The sequence below is a fragment of the Chrysemys picta genome, chromosome 2 (assembly GCF_011386835.1).
Source record: "Chrysemys picta bellii isolate R12L10 chromosome 2, ASM1138683v2, whole genome shotgun sequence".
NCBI classification, from domain to species: domain Eukaryota; kingdom Metazoa; phylum Chordata; order Testudines; family Emydidae; genus Chrysemys; species Chrysemys picta.
Genome location: NC_088792.1, coordinates 230,281,076 through 230,301,364, shown reverse-complemented (window position 1 = coordinate 230,301,364; position 20,289 = coordinate 230,281,076). Strand labels below are relative to the sequence as shown.

Below are 20,289 nucleotides of genomic sequence, written 5' to 3'. Positions count from 1 at the left end.
ATGCCCTCAGTAAACACCAGGAATTCCTATTTGGTCAAGTCATGATCAGAGCTGAGCACCTGGTCTTAATTCAGGTTTTACTCAAGCAAAATTATAGCTGAAGTCAACGGGCCATATCCTGAGAAGTGCTGACCAGCTGCAACTCCTACCGAATTCAGCAGCTGCTCTGGTGCACGCAGTTTGCCTGAGTAAGGATTGAGTAAAATTAAGACCCTCAGGATTTATTTAATCTGATGAGTTGCAGGTACTCAGCACCTCTCAGGATTCGGTTCATTGAGCACTAGACACAAGCACCAGTTAAATCTTTACAAGGTTCACATTAATACAGGAAAATTGACTTTGCTAGTCCTGTCTTTGTCCTGCAGTTGTTTGATTTATATTGGGGGAAGGGGAGTGGAAAGTGGATAGACTGCTAGTGCATATTAGTTACCTGGAATATTTCAAAGTTTTACATTCTGCTTTCTGCTTACAGCCACCAACCAGTCTCCATAACGTCCACACACAAAAACTTCAGTATATCATAAACAAGCTTTACTGGAATTAAGAACTTTGTCTTACTTACCATTTTTTACAAAGTCAGTAAATAACTATCTTTTTTGGTAGCTGTGCATATTTTTGATGTTATCTAATTGTGTAAAATCCTACTTTCTTCTACAGATCTTTGCTGTACTATTACATGGGTACTGGATTGTGTAAGGTTACATCAGGCTATTTGCAGAATGATGTAACATAATGAAAAGTGAGGGGTGAAATAGCTTCATCTCCCTAAGGCTATAGAAACACATCAGATACAGAGTAGAATTTGTTATTGTGCATTTCCTATAGGGTGACCAGATAGCAAGTGTGAAAAATCGGGATGGGGTGGGGGGGTAATAGGCGCCTATATAAGACAAAGCCCCAAATATCAGGACTGCCCCTATAAAATCAGGATATCTGGTCACCCTAATTTCCTACCTCTACATCTCTGCTCTTTTATATAATACCTAACACTCAGTAAAAAGCTTTCCTTAGAATGCTACCTATGACATCAGGGCTTCTGTGTGACAGCCAGTTTAGTAATCTGCGGTCTCCCTGCTGCTTTATGCAGGCCGCTACTCGACAATTTCATGTCCCTCCAAAGACTGTATTCATGGTCCAAGAGCAAAAAAAACCAAAAAGGCCTATACATGAATAAAGCAGAAATCAGTACATTTTCTTTACACTGAGTGAAACTCTTCCTGTGCAGAAGGCAGCTCAAGGTCTCTGTGCCTCTTACATTCATTTAAGACCTCAAAATAGTCCCAGCTATGCCCTGTTTTGAGGGATTTAAGTGGTGCATAGGCCTGGAGCTAGACCTCTGCATAAGAGTGAAGTTCACCCATATTGGTTATGTGGCTACATAGGAAAATAGAGTTCACTGACATTTTAGAATATGACTGAAATCATGACATGTTTTTTTCAGTTTTTAATCACATTAGCCCTTACTCAGCCAATCAGAGGGAGTTTGCTTGAGTAAGGATCAAGTAAAAAATCTCAGTATTTGACCTTTTTATTTTATTTTATTGCTGCTGCTAGTAAGGTAAAATCTCCAAAATAACCCATTTCCCACAGTAACTCCATTAACTGAGGGGTATGTCTGCAAAGAAAAACTGAATCTCAGAGCCCAGATCTATTGACTCAGGCTCACAGGGCTCGGGGTTCAGGGCTAAAAATGGCAGTGTAGACATTCCTGCTCAGGCAGGGGCCCAGGCTATGAAACCTGGTAAGGGTGGAGAGTCTCGGAGCATCTGCTCCTGCCCAAGCGGGAATGTCTACACTGCTATTTTTAGCCTTGCAGCCTGAGTCCAGTGTGGCTGAGTCAATTGACCCAGGTTCTGAGACACAGTGCTGTTGATTTTCTTTGCAGTGTGGATACAGCCTATGGCTCTTAAATTGATCTTGGGCCAAATTCCTCTCTCAGTTTCATTGACTCAATGGAGGTTGCTCTTGATTTACACTGATACAGCAGAAGAAAAATTTGGGCCAAAAGTTCTAAATCTGACCTTAGAAAGCTGTTTATTTCTTAAGTCAGTGTGCCACTTTCTGCTCTGAGTTACACTTGAGCAACCCCACTGACTGCAGGGTGTCTTCTGCTGGCTTCTTTTGATTGGAGGTTGGTGGGAGGATTGCAAGGATGTATGTTTGGGGGAAAAGTGGAAAATGAGCAGTAACAATGCATGCATCCTGCCTCTAAGGGCTTGTCTAGACTAGGAAATTGAGTGGTGTGTTAATTAACTAGTTTTAACTAACATTTTTAAACACCACTAGCACCCAGTGTTGACAAAAATGATCATGTTTAAAAACATGTTAATTGGTCACATACCTATCCCATAATCTGTAGGCTCTGGTTGGTGCCTCAACTGTCAGGTTCTACACCCCTGACACTAACCATATTCAGGTAGTGAAAATAAAGGGAATGCAAGAGGTTATTTTTAAATAGTTTAAACTTTAGTTAAAGAATGTCTGTTTATGCAACATAGCTGCTTCAGCAGAATACCTGGCAGCTGTCACCCTTATCACCATACTGCTTCAAGATGAGAGATTGCTTTTATTAAATGTTTCCTTAAAAAAAAAAAAAATCAGGGTGAACCAACAGAATATTATCTGAAAAAAAAAAACTGTTCAGCTATATATGTAGCAGACAGCATATGCATAGGCAGACTCCATCAATTATAATACTAGCTGTGTCATTCTTTGAATGGTGGCCAGTAGTGTACTTTAAAAGTCCATTGGGACTAAATGTTTTATTTGAATGGATTTTCATTACTTACAAATTAGTGCTGTGTGGCAAACGGATAATGCAATGTCACTTACTCAGGATCTTAACAATACCAAATTTAGTTCTGAGCAAAAACAGTTCAGATTTGCTTATTTTTGCGTAGGCTGCATACATTCCCTGCAGAATATTAAGTAAACCACAGGTCTGGGAGTCTGAACAAATGTTGAAGCCAGTTCTGGGGAAGAGTATCTTAAATAAAAGCTTCCTTGTGTTGGTATTGTCTGAAAGGTCTTTTTGGACAAACAAAACCCTTCATTCACTTCATTCCTAATCGATCTCAATGCCTCGGCCAAAATCTAACAAAAGCACACCCTTTTAACTTTCCATCCAGCTTCTTTATGTATACCAAAGACGTTTACTCTCTCTACTGAGAGCAATTAGCTTTCAGTCTGGATCAAAGCCTAGTCTTGCTGTCAGAGAAAACAGAAAGGAAAAAATTATAAGGAAAAGTGGGTCACAACTCCAACTTATAAGTTACAGGGCCCTACTCAGTGGGAGAAAGTGAAGGAAGCAGTTTTACAAAAATGCAGGTGTTCAAGCTGATGGGTCTTTTCTGGATTTACCCATCCATCATTCTTTGATACTCCCATAGTAAATCTCTGGAGGCTTTTCTAGTTAATCAACTATCCCTGATCATTTCTGGTCCTGCTCCTTTTCCAATTGCACCAGAGACTAGTCCAATAAAAAAAAAAATCCTCTAACCTCCCCCCCCCGCCCCCGCCAGCAATGAATGAGTACTGATTGCCAATGTGAGAAATCTAGTACTCACACTACTGCCTGCCCCCAAAGGTTCTCTCTTCCTCCACTTTTCTCTCCCAGCAGATAAGCAGGGAGAAACAACCAAGAACTGAATTAAAATATACAAAACTTCCAAGTGTTACCTTACAGGACATGGCCCATCTAATTCCAGCCAAAAGAAACTTTCATACCTTGCTCCAGGGATAGATAGAAAATCTAATAGTGGATCAGTCAAGTTTGGCTATGCTGCCTAGCTGTTCCACTGGGAAATACATAGTGCTGTAAATTAAAGATTTTTTTTAAATGGATGCTGTGGTAAACCTGATGAATGAGACACCCCACCAATTCAGATTGTGACTCACCCAAGAATTTGATTCATTGTATCAGATAACAGAGCCAGCATAATTTATGGGGTTTATAGACACAGCATGCTTTGAAGGTTTGAATGCTACTTTAACTTAGTCATGAATGAATGGCTTAGCTGTGTTATTGTAAATATGTTGGGGGTGGCACGTAAGAGCTGTGGACATGTTGCACATTCTATGAAGGCCAGAAAAATACTGAGAGCGCTCGAGGAAGAAAACAACTTGCTGAAATGTCAGCTGAAGCAGCAAGTTCTAATTTCTTGGAGCTACCATGCAATGGAAAGAGAAATTCCACGGCACAGTTAAACATTTTTCTTTGCCCTGATCTCATGTTTCTACATCTTCTCAGCTATGTGCTTGTTGGTCTGGATCTGTGAGTGTAGGTGTTTTCTCCTTGCTAGGACAGTGATACTGAGCGCTGACAGCCAAAAGGTGTTCACACCCTAAGAACAATAATATAACTCAACTGATAACACTATCACTTCTTAGACAGATGATTGTGGAATTAAGTCCCACTCTGCTCTGCACTCTGGTGTGGGCAATGGTGGCATTACAGTGCAGTACTCTGCTGAACTGAGAGAAGTGCCACCCTTTAGATAAGATGAGAAACCAAGGCCCCTTCTGCCCATCTCAGGTGGCTTTCCAGGGGAAGGTTAAAGATTCTGATAATCCTCCTTTTGGCGAAACAGGTGCAACTCCCATTGACTAGCAATTATTAAAAAAGAGTAGATGATTGTAACAGGGTGGGGCTCACCTCATGTGAGTCGACCCCTGGCGAGTGTGTGCACGCCTGCAATTTTTGTCAAATTCTCCACTCATGGTGCCCCTGGTCGGCCACTGCACTCCTCAGGAGGGTCTTTGGTGCCTCAGCCTTCCATCCATGTCACATTCAGTCCATGTGCACAGCAAAACAAACCCCTTCTGGGGTATACCATCCAACTGGGCCTATTTCAGGGCCCTTGGTAATGTCATGCAGCCCTCCCTCAGCTCAGTCTTTAACAGTCCAACGGGGCCTATCATAGTACCCCTCAGTTGGATGTGTCCTTTCTCTGTAGCCCTCCCCAGGCTCAGTCCTTCAACAGTACAACAAGACCCATCACGGTACCCCTCCATTGGCAATGTCTGTGTAGCCCTCCTCAGACTCTGGTCCTCAGTCTGACCAACAGGCCCTATCTCAGTACCCTAGTTCAGTGGCTCTCTATCTTTCCAGATTGCTGTACCCCTTTCAGGAGTCTGATTGGTCTTGCATAACCCCAAGTTTCAGCTCACTTAAAAACTACTTGCTTACAAAAATCAGACATAAAAATACAAAAGTGTCACAGCACAATGTTACTGAAAAATTGCTTCTTTTCTCATTTTTACTATATAATTATAAAAAAATCAATTGGAATATAAATATAATACTTACATTTCAGTGTATAGTATATAGAGCACTATAAACAAGTCATTGTATGAAATTTTAGCTTGTATTGACTGCACTAGTGCTTTTTATGTAGCGTGTTGTAAAACTAGGCAAATATCTAGATGAGTTGATGTACCCCTTGGAAGATCTCTGCAGACCCCCTGGGGTACATGTACCCCTGGTTGAGAACCACTGCCCTAGTTGGCTAGCTTACGTGTGAAGGTTCCTGCTCTGGGATGGAGCAGCGCCCCAGGCATAGGTGCCGGCTTCCTCATTTCCCTGGGGGTGCTCGACCCTCACTTCACCCCAGGCCCTGACCCCACTCCATCACTTCCCCCAACACCCCACCCCGGCCTCTTCCTGCCCCCACTCTACCCCATCTCTTCCCGCCCCCATTCTGCTCCCTCCCCCGAGTGCACCTCGCCCTCGCTCCACCTCCTCCTCCCCACCTCCACCTGCACCTCCTCCTCCCCACGCTGCTGAACAGCTGATCATAGTGTGCAGGAGGCGCTGGGAGGAAGGGGGAGGAGCTGATTGGTGGGCTGCTGGGAGGCGCTGAGGGGGAGAGGGAGGAGCTGATAGGCAGGGCTGCTGGTAGATGCTAAGCACCCACTATTTTTTTCCCCATGAGTGCTCCAGCCCCAGAGCACCCATGGAGTTGGTGCCTATGGCCACAGGGCTTCCTCCCTGGAGATTCTTTGCATGCCCTTTAGTCCTGTGACCCCAGCTCTCTAGCTGGGTCAGTCTCAGTTCAGCCCCCTTCTCGGGGGTAACAGTTCCACGTACAGTCCCTTCCCTAGGCCTGTCTAAACTTCCTTCTCTCAGGGTGCAGCCACTTCTCCACTGGCTGTTGGGGGAGACCCAAGTCCACCCAATACTCTAGGCCCCAACCCAGGGACCTTCTAAGTAGCAGCCACATGCCATGTCCCTCAAGTGTTTCCTTGAGCCACTTCCCCATGGCCTGTATCTTCCTTGAGTCCCATCAGCCAGCCAGGAACACCTTCTTTGCTCCCCCAATCTCTGCCAGAAGACTGAATTCACACTGTTCCTGCAGCTCCTTTTATATGAGCATGCTGGACCCTGATTGGCTGCTTCCCTGCAGCCTCTTTCTGATTAGCTGCATCCCAAGCAGCCACTCTAAACTTCTCCTCTATTGCTCTTTTGGGGACAGGGTGTGGCAGGACTGACAGCCTTCCAGCAGGGGGTCTCCGGGTCTAATATACCCCATCAGAATGATAAACAGCAACATCCATCAATAAACCATTTTGTAATATGTACAGTTGGGTGTGAACTATTGAATAGTGAACAATAGCTGCTCCCTTTGTGTACATGGTTACTGCACCATGAGTATTTTAATGGACACTCTGTGTTTAACAATCAGCCCTAAATTTGTGTTGGTTTGTGAAATTGCATGTGCACATCCACCCTATCCCTCCATTCTAATGAATTGGGCTATTCTTGTGAGTAGGTAGGCACTGAAATATCCAGTATGCTGTTAATTCTTTCACATTTCAATATCTGCTTGTTCATAACCTAGGGAGGTTGAGCAGCAGGATGAAGCAGTGTGTAAACACAAGCTCACAGTCATAATTATCCTACTGTCAAAGGGAATTTCAGCGGTACATATTTGCAGCCAGGTAGGCTAATATTTCAATGCTCACCCACCTGTAATGGGTACACATCACCAAGTACTACTTAGCATGGATTCATTTACTGTTAAACAGAAAAGCTGATGTATTTCACAGGATTAGGATGAGATCTACACAATAATTTTTCAAACAGGTGGGTTGTGCCGTTGTGAAGCGAATCTGCTGTGATATGATATAAAACAGCAGCAATTCAGCTGTGACACAGAAGAAAATAATACTTTTTTTGAAGGTGATAATTTTCCTTTCAAAATTTTTTTTATTAAACAACCAAATGAGAAATGCCCTGAAAAGGCAGTTTAATGGAGATCAGAATTCAAGTCTGTTCAGCTTTTAAATTAGGTAATTACAACAATTTGAACAGAAGAAATCATTTTGTCCACTCTGTGATTCTTATGATCTATTATTACTTGAAATGGAACAAAATTGAAATACCCACAAACAAGAAGATACTCGTGACTAATCAGACAATTCACAGACCCGACTATTAAAATGCAAAACTTCAGGTTTGTTATTTGCCACTCAAATTAATAACAAGAACACAGTTGTCTGAGACTGCTCTCAATGTATTGTCACCACGACTCGTCACCAGCACTACTGAATCACACAACTGTCAGGAGCAAGGGGAAACAGAGATGCTAAGAGAAGATCAGTCAGGATTTCCCTGCATTAGTTGAATGTATTTGTTAAACGAAATCTAGCAGTAAGCATAAAAGCATAGTGCAAAACGGAAATCTAGAAGAAACCATCCTAAACTAAATCTCAAAACCAAATGGCCACTGACCTGAACTTTAAAACTAAGACCCAGCTCTGTAATAAAGTTAGAGAGAAACAGAATCATACATTTTTGGAGTGTTTTTCGCCTATGAGTCTTCCGCAGCTGATATTTCCTCTGGTTTTGCTGCACTACTGAAATTCAGCCCTGTAGAGAGGAGCCTCAAAACAGGGTTTAATTGTCACTTAAGCAGTGCACAGGTCTACTGCATAGGGGGGAATATCACTTACAGTGAACTGATCCCTCTGGTCATTCAGCTCAGTCATTTGACATATATTATATATCTATCCATCCATCTATCAGTCTTATTATAGACCTATATACAAGGATATTCAGATCCACAGGGCAGAGCTCAAGTCTGATATTTTGTTCTCCCTTTATGCATATTTCATGCTGATGCTATGTGCATGTATTCATATAGGGAGAGCAGACTAATGGAGCTGAGAGCTGCCTTGAGGATCTGACGGGATTTTTTTTTTGCCTGTATTAGGGTTGCTGTTGGGGTCCATTAAAGTTCATTCTGGTGAAGAGAGCATGTTGGAATCAAGATACTATGTGGCACTGAGAGGAAGACTTTGCCTCTAGATGTTTTTTGCATAAGATCCAGTCCTCCAAAGCTAAACTCTCATGAGTAAGTCTTACTGACAATAGTAGTGCCATTAACTTCAAAAGAACTATTGAGGTGAGCAAGGCTTGCAGGGCTGAGTCTTGATATTATGGCGGAGGGTGGGGGGAGAAAATTATTTATGTCTTCAACAAAGGGCTAAAATAATTCTAAAGGATCACTGCACTGAAATTTAGAAATGCCCCTTCACAGAGTACATAAATACAACTGAAAACCAAATGTATAGGAGCAGTAAGTCAGTGTGTGATCTCATATTTCTTTTAATAATCTGTTTTGTCCATGCTCTGTCTACATTGCATACTTAAAATACTTTTACATGACTAGCAATTAGCTAAAACGTAACCAGTTACAGGCCTCTCTGACATTTGATTTAATACTATGTCATGGGCAAATACATTGAGAATCCACAGCTGAAAGAAATAAAAGTATTCAGCAACGGGGGCAGATATAACTACAAGTATGTGAATACAGACAGAAATGTCCCTATGGTAATTCTAGTAGATAGCATAAGGTTACAACCAAGTAATGGAAAATTTTAAAACCCATGAAACAAGAATAACATAGGTCATTCAATTAGCATTTCTCTCCCCAAACAGCTCAATCTTTATTATAGGTTATATCCTCACAGAATTACAGCACTGTAGATACTGACTGCAAAGGGAAATGAAATCGAGTACGGTTTGTGGATGATTTAACTTGAATTTCCTTTTCAGCTAGACACATGTGGCTTAGTCCCTTTGAACTATGGTATTTCTTTAGACTCTTGGCTCTATGACGTGTTGCTAGTAAGTAACTCATTTGGACTACAAAATATTGTACTCTCTACCTCATCTTAGACAAAATAACTAGAGCAACCAGAGACCCAGACAGACACTGATCCTAAAGTAACAGAGGATCCTGTGGCACCTTTAAGACTAACAGAAGTATTGGGAGCATAAGCTTTCGTGGGTAAGAACCTCACTTCTTCAGATGCAAGAAGTGAGGTTCTTACCCACGAAAGCTTATGCTCCCAATACTTCTGTTAGTCTTAAAGGTGCCACAGGACCCTCTGCTGCTTTTTACAGATTCAGACTAACACGGCTACCCCTCTGATACTTGATCCTAAAGTGCATGGATTGGACCAGCTATCAGATATCTGCATGAGTAAATCAAAGGAGAGAATTTAGACCCCAAAAGTCAAGCTTCTTTGCCTAAAGTTAGGTAGCTAGATCCATATTTAGTAACATAAATAAGTAGCTTGATGTTTAGAAGTACTTAGCCCTTACTTCAGTGGAAGCAGCAGATATACAGCACCTCTGAAAATAAGTAGCACTTAGATAGGTGCTTAAACGGCGATTTAGATGTCTAACTTTAGACACCCACCTTTAAAAATGTTTGGCCTTAGGCTTTACTAATAATGACGGTAAGCCTGTTCCCCTGGTATTTGGATCAAGTTTTTAGTTTGGCAAATGAGATATATAGGGCTCGGTCACAAAATTTGGATCCGAGTGCAGACTTTTGAATACAGTACTCCAATGTCAGAGGTGTTTGTATCCAGGTTTTTGTTCTTTCTGCCCATCTCCAGGGCCAAATCCTGGGGATCTTAATTAGGGCCTAATCCAGCAAAGCATTTAATTAAGTACTTTGGGCTTATGCTTAACTTTGGGCACATGAGCATTCCCACTGAAGGCACCGTAGTTAATGGAACTGTTTAACTGTTTCACTGGACCAGGGACTAAGAGCTTGTCTATACAAGGAAATTGATTGAAATAGTTATTGTGGAAAAACTGTGTGTGTGGACTCTTCCAGTATAAGTGTCTATATAGGCAGTTATTCCAGAAAAGCTATAGCACTTTAAATTTATACCTTATCTTACTTCAGAATTGCTTCCCTATATAGACAAGCCCTCAGTTTTTATTCAAACTCAAGAATGGGACGGCTAAAGTATGGAGACCTGCATTTTATGATCTGACTAGTAAACCTTATTTATTAAGGACCCAAGACCGTAAACACAACACAGCAATACCCATCTTTGCCTGTATGATATACTGACAAAACAGAAAAATCTACTTCGGTGTATCATTTCAAAATACAAAGATGCCAGCTTTTTAACTGTTTAAAGAACACATGATCTTTACTGCATTAATAAGCACTGTAAAATGTTTTATTGTGCATGTATGACAAACATGAGCAATGGTGAATTATCACTTGGTTTTTGCATACTGAAATTCCAGCACTGTGAGAGAAGTGCAGATATTGATACACAAAACAGGCTGTTATTTGTACTTTATCTGTATAATTTATGCTAAAAGATGCACTGGTGTGGTAGTAATTTGAATAGAATCTGACACTATGAGTCTCTCAATTAAATGTACAGAACACAGTTTAATTTTCATTTATTTCTGTTTGTTTTTGAAATTTAAATATACTATTACAATAATACATAAAGCGTATTTGTGCTCATGGGAAATTAAGCATGAGAATAACATTATGCTCTTTTTCTTATGGTTTATTTTCTTCAAAATACCTTTTGAAATTAAAAATAATTGAATGCAGAAAGCTATCAGCATTTCCAGCATTTGAGGTCTCAGGGCACATGGTCTCTCGTGGCTACTTGACTATTTATTTAATCATGCCATAAGAAGTGGGTAAAGGATAGGGACATGTTGGTCTCTAAGGTCATTTGCATAAAAACTATTTTATCATCCATATGTAATTACTTGGTTATTTATGTATCAGAGGGGTAGCCGTGTTAGTCTGGATCTGTAAAAGCAGCAAAGAGTCCTGTGGCATCTTATAGACTAACAGACGAATTGGAGCATGAGCTTTCATGGGTGAATACCCACTTCGTCGAATGCATCCGACGAAGTGGGTATTCACCCATGAAAGCTCATGCTCATGCTCTGTTAGTCTATAAGGTGCCACAGGACTCTTTGCTGCTTTTGGTGATTTATGCATCTATTCTTTATTTTTCATATGGGAGATCGGGTTGCTTCTCTTTGGACCACACTATGTTGGTGACCATTGCAACTGAAATACAGAAATTATTCTAAACTAATTATAATACAAATAAATCAATCCAGATATCATTTATGGCCTACAGGAAGTTGTGTAATTTACCACTTTCAGTCTATTTTAATAGGGTATGTCTATTCAAAGATGCATGTCTCTTTCTCAGGTGCAGTAGTCCGGATTGTGGCAAACTATCCTTAGGAATTAGTAAAAAATGTTACCGGTCTTGGAGGCGATCCCTTTCTTCCAGCAGATACACAGGAGGATGGCCATTACTTACGCATCAAGAAAATCCTTCCAGATGCCGGAAGGGTTGTGGTAAGTAGCAATGAGAGTTAGGGAGGGCTGTAGGAGATTCAGTTATTAGAAATAAAGGTAGCTGGGCTTGAGAAGAGACATTGTGAAATGATTAAATATCAATGGAATATGGCAAAAACCCGATGGATAGAAACCGGAAAGGACAGATTAAGTTGATGAAGGTCTGGACAAAGTCAATGAGTTACATTAACTCCATTGGAATTATACAATATATTTATCAATAATTTGAGGAGGACATAGTGGCAGGGATGAGATAGACCCTTTCAGTACTCTGTATACAAGGGCATGTGGAGTAGAAGAAAAACTACCCAACATCACCCACTGTAATCATTTATTCATGAAGGAGTAAAGGATTAGCAACTCAAGGGCTAATCCATTCATTCCAGTCTGATGTAGAAGTTGTATCAACAATACCTTATGGCTAAATGGTATCAAAGGTGGCTGCTAGTTTTAATATCACCTGGGCCACGTGGCTTATTCAGCTCTAAGAGGAGATCATCAACAGTGCTACTAAGGCTAGATCTACACTACCCGCCTGAATTGGCGGGTAGAAATCGACCTCTCGGGGATCGATTTATCGCGTCCCAACGGGACGCGACAATCGATCCCCGAATCGACGCTCTTACTCCACCAGCGGAGGTGGGAGTAAGCGCCGTCGACAGAAAGCCGCAGAAGTCGATTTTGCCGCCGTCCTCACAGCGGGGTAAGTCGTCTGCGATACGTCGAATTCAGCTACGCTATTCACGTAGCTGAATTTGCGTATCTTAAATCGACTCCCCCCTGTAGTGTAGATGTACCCTCAATCTGTTCGTTTTCCATATCCAGGTCTGAAATTAAGCTAACCAGAGTCAAGGATATTATTTAGATATTATCAGAGTTGCTTTGTTGTAATCTTCTCAGTAATCACTCCTAAATATGGGAGATTAAATCTTTGTCAGTAGCTCGCAAGATTATCAGTGTTGAATGACAGTTTATTGAACAGGATTTAATCAGTGCCCTGTTGAGCACACCTGTCAACTTACTCTCACAGAGGGCCCAATGTTTCCTTGCTGGTCTGAACCAGACAAAACAGACATGAACCAGATATGTGATGTGGCCCAACACAATTCAGCACTGCATCAAGATATACTGGCTGAAACTGAAATCTAGAAGATGCTGCAGTTGACCCCTGAGTGTATTGCTCTGAAATCTCAATAGCTGATTGCTCAGCCCGGATTGCTGGACGGAGGCAAGCCACAAAAGGTCTGCTGTTCAAGTTTCACAGAGCCTGTGATGGAGGCATAGAACACTTTCTGTACCTTTAACAGCAGATAAGAGAATAAGGCTTCAAAAATTTCAGTTGCTCAAGCTCTGCCAAGACGTCCACCACCAATGTTATAGTCACCTTCTATTTTGCTTTATTTGTTGCAAATCATGTGTAAGCCATGGTGCCCCCAGAGTGAAGGCCAGGCAAGAAGGCATTTGGGGTTACTGCAATAGTGGTTGCAAACAGCATGTATTGCAAAATTCCACCTGGCGTTTGATACTGTGGTCTGTCAGCAAACCAGTATATCCAGTAGTTCACTAGAGCTCTCTGGAAATTTTCAGGTTCTATTAACAATCCCATCAAAAGAAGGCCCTCAGCCAAACAGGATAGAAATATTTCAGCCTCAGGTAGGAATGATTTTGCTCCGTGTTATTTTCAGAACCAGATTAATTCCCAGCTTCTCCTGGCATAAACTCAGGCACAGAACAACAGAAGCAAAATGTTGACTTAGGGTAGGTCTATACTTACCTCTGGGTCCGGCGGTAAGCAATCGATCTTCTGGGATCGATCCCGGAAGTGCTCGCCGTCGACGCCGGTACTCCTGCTCCGCGAGAGGAGTACGCGGAGTCAACGGGGGAGCCTGCTTGCCGCGTCTGGACCCGCGGTAAGTTCGAACTAAGGTACTTCGACTTCAGCTACATTATTCACATAGCTGAAGTTGCGTATCTTAGTTCGAAGTGGGGGGTTAGTGTGGACCAGGCCTGGGAGGGAGGCAACAAAGGAGAAAAGTTCCGTCTGCTGAAGATCTAAGTGGACCTGCAGGCAGGCAGGCAGAATACCCCAGAAACAGACAGTGTTGGCAGGGGAAGGGGACATAGCCCCCATAGCAAGGGAATGAGCAGTTTCAGTGAATTCCTGTTGCCCTCCCACACTGAAAACCCAGAGAGATGTTGGGGTGGAATCCCCCAGGGGAATAATAGCCCAGTCCACTGCAGAGGGTACACATTACACTTACTGTGTTGGCAGGGCTGAATCTGGCTCATATGTTATTCTAAAGGAAGATCATTTTTCTTCCTTAACTACTATGAGAAATGACACTAGTCAAAAAACTATTCAGTCCAAAGCCTTAGTACCTTTTCCAGAACAGGCCAGTGCCCAGTGCTGTAAAATGTACGACTTGATATTTTATTATGAATCTGTTCTCACTAATAGTGTTCTTATCATTGGTGACAACAGGAGTTACACGCATGCACAGAGGGGGGAAACTGACCCAAAAGTATTCAGCCTCAGGGACCTCAAAAACTAAACCAAAACAACCCTCCAAACTCCTAGGACAAAGTGAGAAAGATCTATGACAAAATGGTCTATGACCTTACGAATGACAATTGTTTCTTTCACATAATAAATAGTTTGCTGTCATGAGAGGTAAGGAGCAGAATTTTAAATCTATATGTAGAGTCTTTCATCTGCATTGTAGCTCCTAAAGAAACCCTTTCTCATACAAAGTGATACCTTTAAGACTGTAACAAAACTCACTACTCATTGGGTAAGTTTGCATGACTGTTATATAAAGATCACAAAAATAGTGGTAGTTTGTTGTTATTATTGATTTATAGTTTCAAATAGCTACTGAAATGCCTAAAAACAACTGAAATATGAGCCCATGAATTTGATGCAGGGTTTCCCTCATTTTTTAATCAAGGATATTTAATTTTTAACCATGCGGGATTAAACTCTAGGATGGCATTTTGGGAGTGTGAGGAGAAAAAGCTTTAGGCAGCAGGTATTATAAGCTAGCATGGTTCTTTTTAGATGGCAGAAAGAGAAAAAAATCCTTTATAGACCACCTAGAAACATTACCAGAGAAACTACTTGTGCTGTTAGTTAATGGTAAAACAAAACATTTCCTACCCATTAAAGTAAAAATCATGTATTGAATCTGACTCCAGAGATGATGCAGTATGATAAGAAAAGCCAAAACTGATATGCAGAATGCTAACTCCTGTGAGGAAATAAGAAGAATGCTTCACTAATGTTGTCATAGTAAACTGGGCTGGTCAACACCAGGTTTGATGAAGAGATTCAGTTTTCAGAACATTTTTTTCAGTTATTCTTTTACATGTCATTATTTAACTTAAGAGATTGATGAAAACAGGGACATGATGAATATACCCAGTCTCTATTTGGTTTATCAATGACTCTAGAAACTATGCCAGATTGGTCTTTGTTAAAATCACAGGCAGGAAACAAACTAAAGTTTGCCTACTTAACATGATCACTGCCACATGGCAGAGGCCATTTTACATATGACCTTGCCATTTCTCCTTGTCCAAGCACTGCTTCACCACTCTTCCATTAAAAACACATTCCCACCAACCCTTCTGACCTACAAAACCATGACTACCCACCTTCCTTTGTGAATCTCACCCATAATTCCTCCCAGCCCCAGAACCACACCCCCATTATTTGCTCACCTGCTATCCCTCCAGCAGTGTGCATACACATCATACTTATTTCCAACAAATATTGAAGCATGGTAACCAGTGCACAATGATTCGCAACCATCAGGAATTGTCCCAACTCTAAAAAAATATTCTTTCCCCCTTGTTTACTCTTGTATTTCTACTTTCCCTAATTGCTTCAGTTTGCTTCCTTGGTTTGCTTGAAAGCCACTGCAGTAGGGTTTCCAAAAAGTAAAAGTCACATCAAACATTTATTTCTGCTATTTTACTGCTCCTGATAATAAGGGCCGGAAACTACAGTCCTTACACAGGCAAATCTCCCACTAAGATAAGTAAATGGGCATTTTACCTGAGTGTGGCGTGCAGGATGCGGCCCTAATTCTTTGTAACAGTTCTGTTGAAACAACAGCAACAAGAAGTTTCATTTTGAATAGTACCTGCTTTTGACATCTTGTCTAGAACACACTTAAGACGACATTGTCATGGTAGGTTTCATAATTTAAAAAAATATTTTTACTCTACTCTTGTTCATAAATAAAGTGCCGGCCTGGAAGGATTAACACTGAAAACTATAGGCCAATTTTAGCCTTCATTATGACTTACATCAATGAAAATCTTTCCACTGAATTCAGTGGTTATTGGAGAGGGCCCTCAGTCATTAGAGCTTTGTCCTCATATGCCATATCTGAATTTACTCTTGTTTCTTTATCTTTCCCCCCCCACCACACACTGGTTTATTGTTGTAGGGTTGCTCATGAGTGCCAAACTGCTGACATTGATTTTTTTTTAAAGAAAAAACATAGCATTGAAGTATTTGCTACATACATGCTCAGGCACACACATACACAACACACACAAGCATGCACACAAGTAATTTTCAAAAACAGGAGGTCTACAATCTTCAAAAACCTACATCTCTTGAGTTTGGCACCCAGAAATGGAGCCATTCCAAATTATTGGATACTTTTTAAATTTAGGCCTTAACCAATTTACACACACAAATGCAGGCGCATGTGTGTTGTGCACATTTTTCACATGTTCCTCAGCTCCACTCCATGAATCTTTGGCCCATTAAGAATTACATGGACTTTTCAAACAAACAGAGAGGAAAAAGTCAAATTTGGGGTCTGCCAAACTCTGACAGTGTCCTTTTAAGAAGAAAAATAAAAAACACATGACATTCCATTATTCCATCAATGCCGATGTCATAATAGTGATAGTCTAATACAGGGCTAGCATTTCTGATGCTCATACTGATCTTTGATCATATTGCAAACACTCTTGAAAGAAAATTTTTGGAACAGTTATTCACAATGCAAAATTAACTTAAATCACACCATGCTTTTAGAATTGCCGTCAGACAAACAAAAGAACCCTGACGCTTACATAGCCCAGTGTGCATAGAGAAAAGGCTAACCAAGAGCAACCGTACATTCCAGATGTGTGACAGATACGGCAGTAAAACTACAGTAGGTAAGTCTCAAGCAACAGCTGCCTATGCAATGGTTGTAAATTGCATGTGACATATAGATTCAGATTTTCAACATTGCATAAAGGTAACTGTGTTGATTTGTTTGCCACTAATGTGTAAATACCTGATGTGTGCAGACATGGCCAATTAGACATGTGTCTGATATCTAGCTGACCACATGCATGAGCGCCTCAGGTATTTGCTTCCACATATTGGGTGCACTGGCACATAAGTTAGGCACAAGAAAATATATGCACACGCCTGTGGATTCCTAAGTTTGAGAGTCTGGCCCACAATACATTTTTAATCAAATGTATTAATTCATGGACTTTATTGAAATCACACTGAGTTGTGTTTCCATATTTCTGAGATAATGGTTTGCCTCTGCATTTTTTTTAAAACAAAATTTCCTTCAATATTATATCCCATTTGGACCCCAGCTGCATACAAATACACTTTGAGATATCATTAACACTAACCTGGGAAGTAGCTGCAGTTGTGCTAATTTCCTTACCACTCCCAGGTTCACACTCATTGCTTGTTGCTGCTTCTGTAGTTTCTGCCTTCTTTACATTCATTTCCAGAGAAACGGACGGCCCTACTTGGCCCAACCCATCACTCAGTTGGGTCAAACTTGGGCCGCTTGCTTGCCGTGATTTGGCCTTATACCAACTAGGGTAAAACAAGGGATCGATGGTTTCTGCTGTTGATGGCATTTGTGTTTCAGACTCCGCAGTCTGTCGAGCACCACTTGGCACAACCTCACCCTTCATCAGGATAGATAAAGTAAAAACAAAAAAAACACACAAGCAGAGTGCACTATGTTACCTTCCTGTGTTCAGCCTGTATTTCTCTGCATGCCATGTTTGTTTTTATCTCACTGCAAAGAATTTATTGTTTGAGGTCCAAAAGAATTATAACTGAAATACAGAGCAAAAGTGTCTAGCATTTGGATAATATATGTATGGAAAATACAAACACTGGGTCAAATCCTGCAGCCCCACTCAGCAAAACTTCCCATTAGCTTCAAAGGGAACCTTGGTTGAGAAAAGACTGAAGGAGATGTTCCTTTCATTAATTTCATTACACACTTTGGGCCTGATTCTCTTCTCAAGTATAAATTAGGAATAACTCCACCGAAGTCAGTGAAGTCACATGATAGTAAAAAATGGTCTGAGAGGAGAATGAGGTCCTTTATTTTAGAGATATTGCCTAAAAACTACCTAGTGTACAGAAATGTCTAAGTGCCAATCTGGAGGTTCTTACTCAGTTACCTGAGTTCATACTCAAGTGAGCTCCCATCTCTGTGTAATCACTGAGCTAAACTATACTACACAACGCGTAAGAACTTCCAGTACTGGCCTCATACGTTGAAGATGACATATGTGGGGTCTTACCCACTGCCTACTGAAGTCAATTGGAATCTTTTAAATCATTTCCTTGGGTTTGGGATTGGGACAATAATTTATTTTTAAAAATAAATATACAGAATTGTATCACTCAACATTGATTCTGTTGACATGAGCAGGTAGAATAAACAGACTATAATGACAATAGAGATAAATGCTTGCCCACCACACAACTGTTTATATATAATAGTTGACTGTAATTATACCTTATCGATGACTGGAGCAGCTGACAGAACTGCACCCTCTCTATCAATGTCAAGTCTTTCCAGACTAGCCAACTGCAGGTTTTGACCACATGGTACCATTAGTACAGATGACTAGATATTACAACATTTTTACTTTGCTTTCTCTAGGCCAACAGGAAAAAGCTAAACTGCAAGCATCCTGCACACTGCATCCCCCACATGCCAGTCTGACCAACTCATAATGGCGTTTTAAAATTACTAATGGGCTAGACCAGCATGTCTCTATATTCTTTTTCACTCAGGAGGTGTCAGACTTCACAAAATTATGAGGTAGTTCAGTTTCTAATTAGGCCTGGTCTACATATGAAGTTAAATTAGTGCAACTCTGCATGTGAACACTCTTAAATCAGTTTAAATTTGCTTATTTAGATTTAGATTAAGTTGGTAAAGAATCAAGTTAAATAGATATATGCCATTTCTAAACTGATTTAAGAATATCCACAGAGAACAGGCACAAACCTGTGTAAGCCCTCAAATAGATCAAAGAAGGCATACATCTAGATAATTTATTCCCCCCTCCCACCCTGGTTCTGTTAAATCAGAACTTTGCCATAAACACGGACTCTTTATTTGCTTCCTTGTTTGTGCACCACTGTCAATGACCTCAGCATGGTGCTGGAGTCAGGACTTAACTGGAGTTGCAGAAGAGATTAATTTGTCCTGCTTGGTAAGTTAATTGCCGATATTGATAGCTGAAGGATATTAGCAGGTATTGTTTTGGTGTAGATCTCACAAAGTATCAGTCATTGGTGTTTTATTTTAATTGTATTCCAGGAGAGAAAGTACAAAGATATCAAACATATCCTAAATACATGGCTTCAAATATAAAGATATTTCAAACCCAGAATGTGTTTGGGCTGCCATTTCATAACAAACAGACTTACTTCTCTGCATCTAACATTATGAGACGTGAACTTCTAAATGATATCCCCAGTGACAAGACCACCAAAGGAAGGTAAATGTCATCCATAGGAACAAAAGTTTAGAGAGATCAGGTAATATGGCTTATGAATTCTTCAGAAGGCATGCTTCATCTCAGTTATAACTGTTAGTTTCTACTAAGCAAATAACAAACACCAAAACTGAGCGTCGAGTTGTCAGTCCTTAAGGGTTTTGCTCCAAAATGAAATCTTAGTAACCAAATGTTCCTTGATTTACATAAGAGAACACTGTTGTTTTTTTAAACCAATGAACTCACACACATACACAGCTTGAATATAAGCAATGGCAGTAAAATCTTTGCTTTCTTCCTTGAATGGGCTATATTTTTGACATGTTTCTGACATATGTTTCAGCATCTATCGGGTCAGATTAGATCATTCATAGTGCTCTAGAATGGAGGAAACATTCAGCATAGCCGATAGGCCGGAGAATAGTTGGATGCAATTACCTGACTAACTGAGGCAGCTGGTGGTAATGATGGGGCTGATTCAGTCTGAGGGCCTCCTGTTGTGCTCTTGGGTTCTGAGTCTAGCTGAGATACTTTCTCAGCTACCTCTTCCTCCTCACCAGATGACTCTGTGCGGACTTCATCAAACTCTTCACCTTCCATCACCTCATCTTCCTCATCACCCTCCTCCTCTAATAAACATTCATGTAAGCACAGCACTAGGTTAACACAACAATACATGGGGTACGCTCTTTATACAACACAGAGATTTTGAAATATGAAGTTACTATGGTAACTATACAGTAGGTCTATTGATAGCTAAAGGGACCCACAGTGACGGTTTTCTCAAGGGACAGTACAGCTTTAATTTCAGCTGACGCTCATAGGGCCAAGACTGGAATCTGCCATG

General features: G+C 40.9%; 1 protein-coding gene across 17 annotated transcripts in view; it reads right to left on the bottom strand.

Annotated features, from left to right (window-relative positions):
- The window catches only part of TRIM55 (tripartite motif containing 55), a 146,336-nt gene that overhangs the window by 79,011 nt on the left and 47,036 nt on the right, over positions 1-20,289 (bottom strand). For 5 of the 17 annotated variants that reach the window (XR_010598889.1, XM_065585660.1, XM_008173227.4 and 2 more), the window contains 3 exons: positions 19,881-20,071; positions 17,316-17,603; positions 15,715-15,759 (listed from right to left, as the gene is read on the bottom strand). Coding sequence is in view for 15 of the 17 variants with exons in the window: in XM_065585660.1 (XP_065441732.1) it covers positions 15,715-15,759; positions 17,316-17,603; positions 19,881-20,071 (524 nt within the window). In the remaining 2 variants the exon portion in view is untranslated. Of the gene's footprint in view, positions 1-14,814; positions 14,906-15,714; positions 15,760-17,315; positions 17,604-17,664; positions 17,757-19,880; positions 20,072-20,289 lie in introns of all 17 variants that reach the window. The other 12 variants (XM_065585665.1, XM_042845455.2, XM_065585666.1 and 9 more) reach the window with 7 other exon arrangements.